The sequence below is a fragment of the Carassius gibelio genome, chromosome B21, assembly GCF_023724105.1.
Source record: "Carassius gibelio isolate Cgi1373 ecotype wild population from Czech Republic chromosome B21, carGib1.2-hapl.c, whole genome shotgun sequence".
NCBI classification, from domain to species: Eukaryota; Metazoa; Chordata; class Actinopteri; order Cypriniformes; family Cyprinidae; genus Carassius; species Carassius gibelio.
In genome coordinates, this window is record NC_068416.1 from 13,668,717 (window position 1) to 13,681,485 (window position 12,769).

Sequence of the window (12,769 nt, forward strand, 5' to 3'; positions counted from 1 at the left end):
CCCGATCATGAAGCCTGACTCGACTTCTTTTTTGATGAGGTTAGCTACTATATCGGGCTCTGCGAGGGCGGATTGGAGATTACGGCAGACGGTGTTTTGGGTAAGCTCGCAAACGACGCCCGGGTTAAAACCGTGTTTGAGGCCAGACAGGAGATAATTAGTAAATTCTTTGTCGGGATGGTGTGCTAGTTCAATGGTCATGCGAAAAATATTCACAGGAGTCGATAGGTAATTTTTAGATTTTTTATTTACGGCTTTATGCACGGGGCAAACTATGCGTGCATGAGCACCGCCACAGAACTTGCAGGAGTGTAGATAGCGGCAATGCTGTCTGATGCATTTCCCGTTGTTGAAGGCGATACATTGCTGTGTGCTTTCTTCTCCTGGTTGGGCTAGGCGTGAGTTTGCTGCGGTAACTGATTTTGGGACATAGCTGGTGGATTTTGCCGGGGGAGTAAGAGAGTGTTGGGTTGCGTCCGGGTTTATTTGTGGGCAGGTTGTGGTGGAGTGAGCCATGGACCTGCAGATTGCGCACGAAATGCTCCTACAGCCTAGGAATACGCGACTGTGCAAGTCGGAGTCGATCGCTCCCCAGTAAGGGCACTGGTTCCACTGAGCTATTCGGATGGCACATTTAGCGGAAAAAAGCTTGTGGTAAGTGTAGAAGTGCCCCCCTCCGTAGGACAACGCGAGTTCGGCTATTATAGACAAATAATCGTTTAGTTCGCGTCGCCTGTGGGGGAAGGCTGAGCAGATTATCTCGGTGTAGCGGTTGAATGCGATGGTGAATTCGGAGAAGGAGAGTAGTCGAGATGAAAGGGGATTTGGATTTTTTAGCGTGACTGAGAAGTCCCCGCAGTCTATTTGGCGGTTTGAATCGGATGTGGGCAGGAGAGAAAGGAGAGACGAGAGATCTACATCCGCACCTGCTAATATCTGTGCCCGAATGCTGTGGGTCACTTGGGGAGGTTCGAGGGCGACAGCGTTTGATGGGATGGGCATTGGTGTAGCAGTGAAGAGTGAATGGGGGGATTTCGCTTGGAGGAGGGTGGTGGCGACAACTGGGGGCGGAGCTGTGTTTGGCAGCGATTGCGGCCAAGCGCTTGCGGGTTGGAGCCTGGGGCTCGATTTGGTTGCCACGCCGGGAAGGGGTGGCCTTGGAGCCGGCTGGCTGCAGTGATGGGGCTGGGGAAGAGCTGGATGAGTCTTCTGACGAGGAATCTCGGTTTTGGGACATGGTGCATGCGGACCAAAATGCTGATAAACCGTCAATGGATAGAGGTAAGTCAGCGATATTTATACTGTGGGATTGATTACTTGATTGTGGTCCACCTGTGATGATTAGGCTAAGTATCTGACGCGCTCCTCCCGAATCTTCATAGATAATTACATAACAATTTTACTGATATGTTACCCACTTTTCAATCTGCCATAACGCTGTATTCTCGTATTATCGTTTCAAGCTAATTATTATTATTATTATTATATATATATTTTTTTACTAGATTTTAAATCATGTTCAAATTGCTTATATCCAAGTAACGGATCAGGACCAAGGACTGTTCAAGTTTCAAACTTAGAAAAAAAAGGGGAAAAGTAATTTATTGAAATTCTTTGGTCACCTTTTACTGTAACTGGCACCTCCCTCTTTTTTTTGTGTAAATTAGTGACTTCACAGAGCACAGAGAAACTGTGTTTGATTTAATGTTTTATTTAAGTAGCACAAAAAACGCATATCAAACCAAACAAAACTTCCAGCAGTTACTCTTAGCATACTGTGTGGAAACAAGATTACAATACCACCACCGGCACAAACTCTCCACGTCAAATCTGACACTCTTCCTCTATTTCATCCTGAGCAATCGGACGCCTCCTGCAGCACTTCTAAGCATCCCTTAGGTTCAGATTTGTGCTAAATATCAGTATGTTATTATATACAGAACATAGTGTTCAGTGACAAGAGTTAAAACATTAGTTGTAGTTCAAAACAGATGCTCAGTAACGGTTATTTGCCTAGTTATAATTATTGAAATAAAACCTTGCCAGGAACACCTTTGGACACTAACAAGGCGGGAGAATGCATGGATGGATGCATGCAATACATGAGAAGTTAAAGTGCCAAAATATAAATCAAATACTACACATAAATTAATAATTCAGAGGTAATGGCATTAAGCTTATTTGTCAGTGCACTGAATTTTTACCTAGCCTAAAACAGTTGCCTGATACCTTTTTAATATCTGAAACATACACCACTGTAACAAAGGACTGAAAAACTAATTTACTGTACATAAAGTTTTTTTCTTCTTGCTATGTCTAGAGAGCTTTGAAAAGCTGTAGTGGTTTATATCCCTGTTTTTGAGAAACGTTTGTTTCCAAAAACAAAAAAGGAGCTTTCTATTAAAAGTTGTTGATGAATAATTCACAGCACAAATTCAGAAATTAAATATGTTATTGAATAAGTTAAATTCCTATTAACAAATAAGATTAAATGCGACTAAAACAACAATCACTAGCTTTAATCCTGTCAGCCAGCCTGGAGTCGGTGCTCCTTAATGTAAGGAAAAAGATACCAGGCGCTCGCACGAGTTACCCACAGTTGTGCATCGCAGCTGAATCAGATGAGCTAAAGGCCATCAGACTTCAGCTCATTCATGGACGCTCTTCAGAAAATCAGCTTGGGTTCCTGCTTTAACACATCTCTTCCTTTCTCCTTCACAAAAAGGTGACCCACCCGAGTAAACTGAAATATGTAACCAATTCTAAACGCTCTGATTAAGCTGACCATGCTGTCTTGGAGGGCGACGCTGCCTCAGTCTCCTCTCTGTCGGCCCATGAAGCGGTGCAGCTTTTCACAGTGATCCAGCTTCATGGTCTCTGCCTTCTGCTTCAGCCGCTCGTCTCGGTACAGCTGGCCCAGATTAGCTAGATCAGATTCTGAAAGAAACAACAGCTTTAGTAATGCAGGAGTTTATATTCATAACCGAATGGAAGAGAAGGCATCATACTCTGCTGCTTCTCTTTCCAGCAGCTGCTCTGTAGGTGGTCAATATAGTCGCTCTCAATAGTCTTCTCCAGCTCGTCCAGAGCAGCACCATGGTATTCCTTCTCAAAACTCTTATCCACATAGTATGGGACACCCATGTGCTGGGTTTCTCTGGACACCACCAACCCCACGGACCTGTGAGAGACAGTATATGTCAGGTCTTTTTTTCTAAAGATATTTGAAACCATGTGCCACGGTTGACTTACGGTTTGTAGAAGAGGCTGTAGGGAGGGTTGGTTGCCATCAGCTGAGTGAATACAGATATCAGAATGAGCACCAGCACCGGCAGCAGCTGCAGGAGAGCTGTGAAGTTGTTCTACATGAAGAGAAACAGGAACAAGTTTAGAGAGGGACCCTGTTTACAGTATGGAAGTCAGAAAGAGAATAAAGGTGAGGTCAAATTATCTTAGGCCAAAAAAGTCCTTTATCAATAGTGTAGCTTTGTATGAAGCAGCACTCTCACAGAAGTCACTTTTTAATCAAACAGTTTCCTGTTGGTCAATTCATCTGTGTGACAAAAACTATTGCAAAATTAACAATTAGAAAGATTCAGATTCAAATTCGCTGAACAATTGTAAATGTGATTTACCTTAAGGCAGTGTTTATCTGAATCAATGACGTGACTGTCATAATTAGTGCTGTCAAACGATTAATCACATCCAAAATAAGTTTTTGTTTACATAATGTGTGTACTGTGTATTTTTATTATGTGTATTTAAATACATGCATGTATATATTTAAGAAAAATGTTATATTTGGAAAATATATAACTCTATTAATATATAGTTATATGTCGGTGCACTGGCCACAAGGCTATCGGCCCCAACCATGTCTTTAAAATTCTAAACTAACATTTATTTCTGTTCTTATTTAAAAAAAACAAGGGCTCACTAAAAGGATGAAATTTAATTTAAAATCTGAAATATTATTATTACAAAAATACATTTAAAAAAAAACTGCTTTTTTTTTTTTTTTTTTTTTTTTTTTTTACTTTTGTCTGCAGATGACCTCATTACTCCACATAACATTCAATGTCATGTGGATCAACTAAAAAAAAATAAAAAATAAAAAACTTTTTTTAAATGATTAAGATGTGTATGCTTACATTTATTCAAGATGATGGGACAATGTTATTTTAAATTGTACAAATGTTTTTTTGAATGCCATAAGTCATTAAACTAAACCATATGAAACCAACTTGAATACAAAGTAGAGGTCGACTAAAATGGATTTTCCTCTGGGTGATGCAGATGCCGATAATTAGAAATCAGAAATAAATGGGCATATGGGGATAACAGCTGTAAAAAAAATAAGCTCGGTGCTCACAAACTCTGCTTTATCAAGCATTATAGGACGAAATTAGATATAAATGACATTGAATATTTTCTGATCATCAGTTGACCTCTTATACATTGTATCCTCACATATATGATCAAGATCTTCTCACCTGACTGTGGCTCTCCTCCACCTCTTCTTCCCGTCTCTCATATGTTCGGCGTCTGCGGGGCTGGTAATAATGAGCATAAGAAGCTCCTCGGTTGGTGTACACGTGGATGTTGCCTACATGAGGATAAGAGTTGTTTGTTCTTTAAATATGTGACAGAAATAATTAAGCTTGCATTGGATTCATAACTGGAACATAGAAATGTGACGGAGAAATTAATGCAAATTAATGATAACAATTTCTATAGCTCTGATGCTTTTAACAGAGGTTCAGACCTGTAGGAAACCTGCCCCCGAAGAAGATGTTAAAGAGCTCCTCTGGAGAGATGTCAGCCTCAAAGTCTCTGTTGAAGGTGCGGTGGTGTCCGTACGCGTGACGTGGTTGTGCTGAAGTATGACTAGATGTCTCTGCAGGGCCCTGGTCCCCACACTGATCATACTGCTGCCTTTTCTCTGAGTTACTGAGTACTGCATATGCATTGCCTATAGCTGAACAGAGAAAAAGAGCAGAGAAACCCAAATATTAAAGTTTAATATGATCTATATATACATTATTCTAAATATAAATATAAACTTTGGGGAAAGTAAAAAGTTTTTTATTATTTGATTAAACGAATGCAGAAAAAAACAGAACACTGTAAACTTTGATTACAATTTAAATATTTAAATAAGATGTAATTAATCCCTGTGATGGCAAGCTGAATTTTCAGCATCATTAAACCAGTTTTCAGTGTCACATGATCCTTCAGAATTATCACTCCTTATTATCCATGCTGAAAACAGTTGTGCTGCTTAATAATTTTGTGTAAAACCTTTTATTTATATATATAAATATATATATATATAATTCTTTGATAAATATAGACATCCAAAACAACAGCTTTTATTTACATTATAATTTTTTTGTACCAATCTAAAAGTATTTAGTGATTATTTTAATACATCCTTATTGAATAGAGTATTCATTTTCTTTAACACCAAGCCAAACTTTTTAGCACCAGCAGTGGTCGTAATGGTCATATGAGATACCTTTAAAAGCATCGGTCGCTCCAGGGGCACAGTTCTTATCCGGGTGGAAGCGTAGCGCCAGTTTCCTATAGGCTTTCTTCAGGTCCTCATCACTGGCATCCTTTGGCACCCCCAGAATCTCATAGAAGTCTCTGCATCTCTTTATCCTGCACAGGTTTAGGAAGCATATAAATGAACAATGACTGAATTATCATTTTTGGGCAACTACTCCTGTCAGTACCTGAGCACTCCTTGCCGCTGCTCCTCCGTAAAGCTCTTTTTGTCGTCACCGGACCCCTCTGCTCTCTCTTGTGTACTGGGCCGCTGATGTGGAGCCGGGCCGTGCTCAGAGTTTCTCCAGCCTGGTGGAGGAGTGTAGGTGTGCTCCTCTTCAGGGGGAGTGCTGCCATTCTTCACAATGGCATCAATCAATACTAATAATAGAAATCAGAGAAACATGTAGGGACTTCAAGTTGTTCCAATCACAAAAATCTCATGCAGAAAAATGCACCTTGATGCTCTGAGATGCTTGGTTCTAAAATAGGCCGAAAATAACAAACATGTATGATATACTCTTTCTGGGTGGAATCAGTCTGAAGCTAAAAAAAATCAAAGTCTGTGACCATCATACACTGTGCGATTTTCCGCAACTAGCGTCAACTTCTCCAAACTGTAAATCGGTGGAAAATCATGGCAAAAAAACATGTAGTGTATTCCTGGCTTTACACATATGTAAATTATGCATAATTCCATGCAGATAACCATAAACCAAACATTAGCATAACCCTACATTAAGTACATGTGGTTGTTAATCAATACTTTAAAGTGTAAAAACAAAAATATATGGAGTTAACAATACGTTTTTTTTTTTTTTTTGTTTGTTTGTTTTTTTCTGCTGGTCCCCCATTTTTATTACCTGGTTTTCTACAAATTTTATGAAGGCAAATTGAAGAAATTTTAAAGAGCTTTTTTTTTTTTAAATTTAAGGACCAAATTGAAGGGAATGCAATACATAAATGTTTTCTAAAAGTATATGTGTAAGGAAAATTTTATTTCAATATTATATTATATTAGCATATATTATATTAGAATATAAGCAATACTTAAAAGTTTGAATATACAACAAATCTCCATTACTTAATTCATTTTACACATATACACAAACAAAATAGCTTAACTAGAATATGGAAATAACAAGCATTTAAGTCTTGTTTTACAGCGCATTTATCTAAAAAAAATACAATACAATAAAATAAAAATAACGTAATTCAAAGGGAAATCCAGTTTTCATACCCCAGATATTTGTTCTAAACATAAACTCATTTAATTTTGTTCTATTTCTCAAAACAAGACTTCAATCTTCTTTTTGCATCTCAATTAAATGTATCTTAATTTAGGTACATTTAGATACTTGTATTAGGAAACGATACAAAGATACGGACAAAGATATTAATTTTTTTTTGCTGTATATGAACCATTTAATGCCATGAGGTTATCAATTTTTGGACAGTTTCGGGTCCCATTGATTTCTGTTGTACTGGAAGTCAGTAAGAACCAAAACAAAATGTCTTTTGTGTTTCACAGAAGAAATGCTTAGATTTGGAATCAAATAAGCAAAATTTAAATTGACAGTATTTCAGAATATTAGTAATAACTGGATTTAAAAAAATAAAAATGTAGCCCTGGTGAGCATAAAATAAATATTACTAAAATATTTTATGGTATGACGCCCATATCTGGTACTTTAGTAAAAAGACAGATTTTTTAATGTTAAAGCAGCGGTAGGGAACTTTTGACGCTCTAGCGGTTAATAAACAGAACTGCTTGCGTCTTGCAGAAGAACATCGTAGCCGGAACTACTTCTCTCTGTTTATGTCTATAAAGAATCACAAAGGTACTGGGTTACTCCGCCGCGGTATCCCCGAAGCAATCTAAAATAGTCAGAATATAAACACTTATTATAGGTGCACCCTAGTGATTCAGGACAAGCTAAAAACACGGTTTGGAAAATTGATTCATGGTGTACTCGCTTATTATATAAATTTTTGTACATTTTGAACACAAACAAAGTTACGGACCGCAGCTCTGATTGGTTGTTTTCTTACCGGGAGCGGATGACTTTCTGCAAATGGCAGTAGGACCACTGGGAGGAGCCAGAGGAGCTTGATTTTTTTCTCAGATTATCTGTCTCATATTCTACTGTCAGGACATAATGACAGGTTTAACAAATATGTAAAAAATATATATTTACAAGTTCCCTACTGCAGCTTTAATAGATTACACTAATAGAGGCTACTTTACTACATTTATGCATTTTTTATATCTGATGCTTTTATCCAAAGCAACTTACAGTGCATTCAGTCTACACATTTTTTTTAATCAGTATGCATGTATCCTGGGAATTGAACCCACAACCTTTTGTGCTGCTAATGCAATGCACTACAACTGAGACACAGGAACACTAGAGAACTAACATAGATAAAGGTGCAAAATTAATTTACTTGCACATATTTGTGAATCGTGTTATTTCATGATATATTTGGGTAATATTTTGAATAAAAATAAAAATATAAAATGCCCTGCTGAAAAATCCAACAACAATAAACAATTAGAAAATTAGTAATGGTTTTACTGGAAACTGTAATGGACCTTGTTGATCTCTACTGGTAATTTGTTGCTTGTTAAAACCAATAAATCCAAATGGAATATGTCCCAAAACACACTACAGAACTCCATTTTAATGGTTAAAAGTTGATGGTTTATAAAGTAATTTGTTGTGGAAACCATTCAAATTCTCTTTGATGCTTTTTTTTCTATCAAAAAAACTTTCTCAGTAGGGACATAAGCCTATATCAGTTTGTGGCTGCTGTGTTTCACATGACAAGCATGAGAGCCCCCTGTCAAATAAGTTGCTCTGGTTTACAACCGCCCCTGCAAATCAGGGTAAACGATGACAGATCTTGCTTTCTGGGGTGGACTAACGTTATACCTTTTAGAATTGTTTTTTTTCTTCTTCAGACTGAATCACAACGGAGACATGTTTCACAAGAGAGACTGATCTATACATATGGTCTATAATATCTTTCCGGACTCAAACCGACCGCTGTCCAAGGGACAGATTATATAACGCTCACAACCAGACGCTGCACTTTCTATTTCAGCGCAAGGAGCAAACACAGCTGATTTGTCAATCAAAACATAACAGCATGATACACACCTCTGGCCCGTGTGCTGGGGTGGATCTTCTGCGCCTCGTACAGCAGCTGCAAGGCTTTCTCTTTGCGTCCTGAGCGCAAACACAGCTTGGCTTTCTCTATCAGCCTGTCAGACTCCTCTCTGTCCATCTCAAACAGTGACATGTCAAACAACGACACCTCAAACCCGCATGAGAACTAACAGAAGTCAAATATTCAAACCAAAGCGTGTTGGACTGTCAAAATGACTCGAAGTGTTGTTTACATTAAGCTAAATCTAATGCGTGATGCTAATACAACCCCAATTTAACTTCCGACTTTAGATACCTTCCGCTCCGCGACATAGTCGAATATGAATTTCAACAACAAAACAATTCATGTTTGACCCTCTATATTAGGCTTCGTCATTGTAAAATGTGCGAGGAAGACAGAAATGCAATATTGCTTGTAACCTCCATCGCTAATCGGAAGCGGAAGCAGATGTCGCGCTGGACTACAATCCAAACAACCAATTAGAAGGCGACATTCCGTGACGTAAATGGCGCGATGGCAATACAACACAAATCCCAGCTGGCACTCGGCGCTAATGAGTGATGCTGCCGTGTGTGTTTATCGATTAACCCGTTATCTGTTGGATAAACACACTTTGTTTGGATCTCACACAATGGCAACAATGACCTTGTAGAATTATTTAAAATGTGCTCATTAAAAAAAAAAAAAAACAAGTTTAATACGTAAAGAACTGTCATTAAGGTTTTATATATACTTTAAAGCACATACAAACAATAACATCAATGCTGTTATGACTGAATGTCTGCTGTTAGGGGATGCACACAATCTCAAGATGAGATGAAAGCACTGTTTGTCGCCCTCTTGAGGCTGAGACAAGGAATATGAAATTTCAGTATCAATATTATTATAAACATCAAATATGAATCTCACAAACTATAAGTATTGAAGACAAAGATTTGTCCTCCAAACTAAATCCCAACATAATATGTTGACCCTATTCTGATAAGAGTCAACTTTACCATCTGAGTTTAGGATCAAGTTTCATAAATATGATAAAAGTTCTTTACACCAATCCATTAGCTTCTGTTCTCACAGGATCTGTGTGCTCTAACCCATTCTTCATACATCGAGGCAGGGCTACTCGTCAGGGCTTCCAACTTTTCCTCTGTTATTTTCCCTATCCTTGGAACCCTTAGCTCAAGCGCTCCCACAATCTGAAACTATTTCTCTAATATTAATAAGGAATACTCATCGTCATATTTCTTTGTTTGCGGATTATATCTTATTATTTTTGGAGAAGCCGTCACATTCTGTTCTTCATGTGTTGAATTTATTTGACCATTTTGGATCTCTCACTGGGTTTAAAATTAATTGGAGTAAGTCATGTCTACTTCCACTCAAGTTTAATAGTATTATAGCCAAAGTAGCCAATGTTCTCCCATGTATTCATTTCTTTTTTCCATGATTCCTCTTGCTTCACCGGTTACTGGAACCGGTTTCATGGTATATAAGGGATGGGAAACGTCCTCGTATTAAACTGAATAACAAAGTAGATTACATGGAGGTCTTTCTTTCCCAACTTTAGACTGTATGTTCAAGCCTTTTCCCTCTGCTCTTTATCAGTTTGGTTTGATCCTGACAGAGAGTTGTCTTAGAGAGCAACTGAGGAATCTATTGTTCTGTACAAATGGAAACATCTTGTTTTATTCGGGGGTTCCGCTTTAACAGTGTAAATCTCGGTTTGGTCCCATTTTAACCCACCTCCCATTTTAACCCACCTCCTCTCCACCTCCTCTCCACATAGTGACTTACAGTGCATTCAGGCTGTAATTTTTTTTTTAGAGTATGTGTGTTCCCTGGGAATTGAACCAACAACCTTTTGTGCTGTTAACACAATGCTCTACCACTGAACCACAGGATAAATGTATGGCTTTCTGCTTTTAATGTTGTGTCATCTTTTCTAAAATCTTTGTAAAAAATATTTTATTGTTTATTTATGTATTAATATTACTTCATTTATATTGTTTATTTTATTTATTTATTCCTTTTTTTCTTTATTTCAAAGTCTACCAAGGGTGGGATGGGTTTTAAATGTGCAGTTACTTTTTGTTTTATACTACTGTTCCCAGAAGAAGAAGAAAAAGGAAGGATGCTCAACAGCTTTTTTCATTAATATCAGGTCAGATCAAGTGTTTAGGCTAATATACACTATAAATTTCTCCATTATATAACAATGGTTTTATGCTGTTGTATTGTACCTTATACGTTTTCACCATTTCAAGATTTGTTGAACTGCATTAGAGATTTTATACAGTGGCCTCAAAAAGATATTTGAACATTTCAGCCACATTTAAATTGCATTAGCTACATTATCAGAACTAATGGCATCTGCAAATAAATTATGCAAGAAACCACCATTTCTTGCAATTCAAAATGCTGCCTTTTTATCCGAGGATGTCTGAAGAGCGACCTGGAAAAGAGGCTTCATTTAGAGGAGATGCTCTTCCATGACTTGTTTAAATTTAAATGTCAAAGACAAGCTAAAATTGTTTGAAATATATTGAGCGCAGCGTTAGTTCAGTCAGTCACCTAGGCATAGGCTGCGACCAGCTGATGCGACCAGCTGTCTTCGCTCGAATCACTAGTTCTCTCCTATTAGACACGGGACATACGTGGCTCCACTACTCAGGGTGCTTTCACATCTCTAGTTTGATTCATTTGGTCCGAACCAAGGGCAAACAATTATACATTGTAGCATTTTTTTAGCTTTTTTGTTTCCTTTTCACACCATACTGATTGCTGTGGTCCGTACCAGTTGAAACGAACCAAAATGCAGTCACATGACAACATCTACATCACTCATTGGCCATGACGTATTTCCTAAACTGCTTTTCGATTGGTCAGAATTTATATGCGGGAAAATTCCAACATAACAGGGAAAGCCAGCAAACAACACGGAGACAACACAACTACAAGACAACACGACTGCGTGGGCTGGTTTTGTCCCTGGCCATAGTCTTTTACATTGTTTGTATACACCAAAATATGCAAAAAAATAAATTTCTATAATGAAGCGCGGATGCGGCTTGAAAACAACGTTCTAATGCACTGCAAACGGCGAGCGGGAATCACTCGTAACTTCAAGCGGAGGCGTGCATTAATTCTTCTTAACTCTTACATGCTCATGGTCATCTGACCAAATTTCTATGAGGCTCCGCACCTCCTCACTACTCCAAGTTTGTCCACGAGCTGCCATGCTAAAGTGCAAACTGTCAACAAACACTTCCTCATCCCATAATGCACAACGAAGCAGACTACGGCAGCTGGTTTATTCCAAAAATGATCAGTACTTTTTGCAGTTGAGTCTGTTCGAGGTCAGATCACATTCTCACCACAAACGAACCGCTCCAGAGTTTGAAAGCGTATCGAGACCACCTCTTCAAGCTAGTCTCAGTACGGTTGTTTGGTCCGCTTTTGGTGTGCACCCGAGTGCGATTGCTGCTTTCTCACCTGCTCAATCGAACCGCACCAAAGGGAGAAACGAACTCTGGTACGATTCAACCGAACTAAATGAGGCAGGTGTGAAAGCACCCTCAGTAAGCATGCTCAAACGGCTTGCAACCCTCCCTCCCTCCCCATTAGAAGTATGAGCATTACCGTACACTTTCTGGTTGTCGTCTTCTTTGTTTCACATCACTAAGGCTTTCAAGTCTTAGCGGGCATGGACATCACTGCTGAGAGACACTCATCTTCATAACCAGGCTACAGGATAGACGTCCCACTGCCACATCTACATGATTATCACTGTTTGCTTTAAAGACATTATTAAGAGTTTTAATTGTCATGTATTTCCAAGCTGATGGTTTCGGTGGGTTCATTTTTAAAGCTCTTGTATGTTCAGTTATTTTGTCTGAAATATTGTTTGTTTAGTTTTTGACTTTTTGATGGTCTAGTTTGGTTATTTTAATATGGACATCAGCTAACTTTTAATACCTGCAGTAACTCATAGGCTTAGTCAATCATCATACATTGCGTAGACAAAAAGATGTATTTTTAAACCTTATGA

General features: G+C 38.3%; 1 protein-coding gene across 1 annotated transcript; it reads right to left on the reverse strand.

The window, feature by feature from the left end:
- Window positions 1–1,695: 1,695 nt before the first annotated feature.
- Window positions 1,696–9,196, reverse strand: LOC127986569 (dnaJ homolog subfamily C member 18-like). The gene is made up of 8 exons (XM_052588848.1): window positions 8,715–9,196; window positions 5,739–5,931; window positions 5,519–5,664; window positions 4,766–4,978; window positions 4,494–4,606; window positions 3,253–3,362; window positions 3,009–3,181; window positions 1,696–2,937 (listed from the first exon to the last, which is right to left on the reverse strand). The coding sequence occupies exons 1-8, from the start codon at window positions 8,854–8,856 to the stop codon at window positions 2,813–2,815; spliced, it is 1,215 nt and encodes a 404-aa protein (XP_052444808.1). The 5' UTR covers window positions 8,857–9,196; the 3' UTR covers window positions 1,696–2,812.
- Window positions 9,197–12,769: the final 3,573 nt, after the last annotated feature.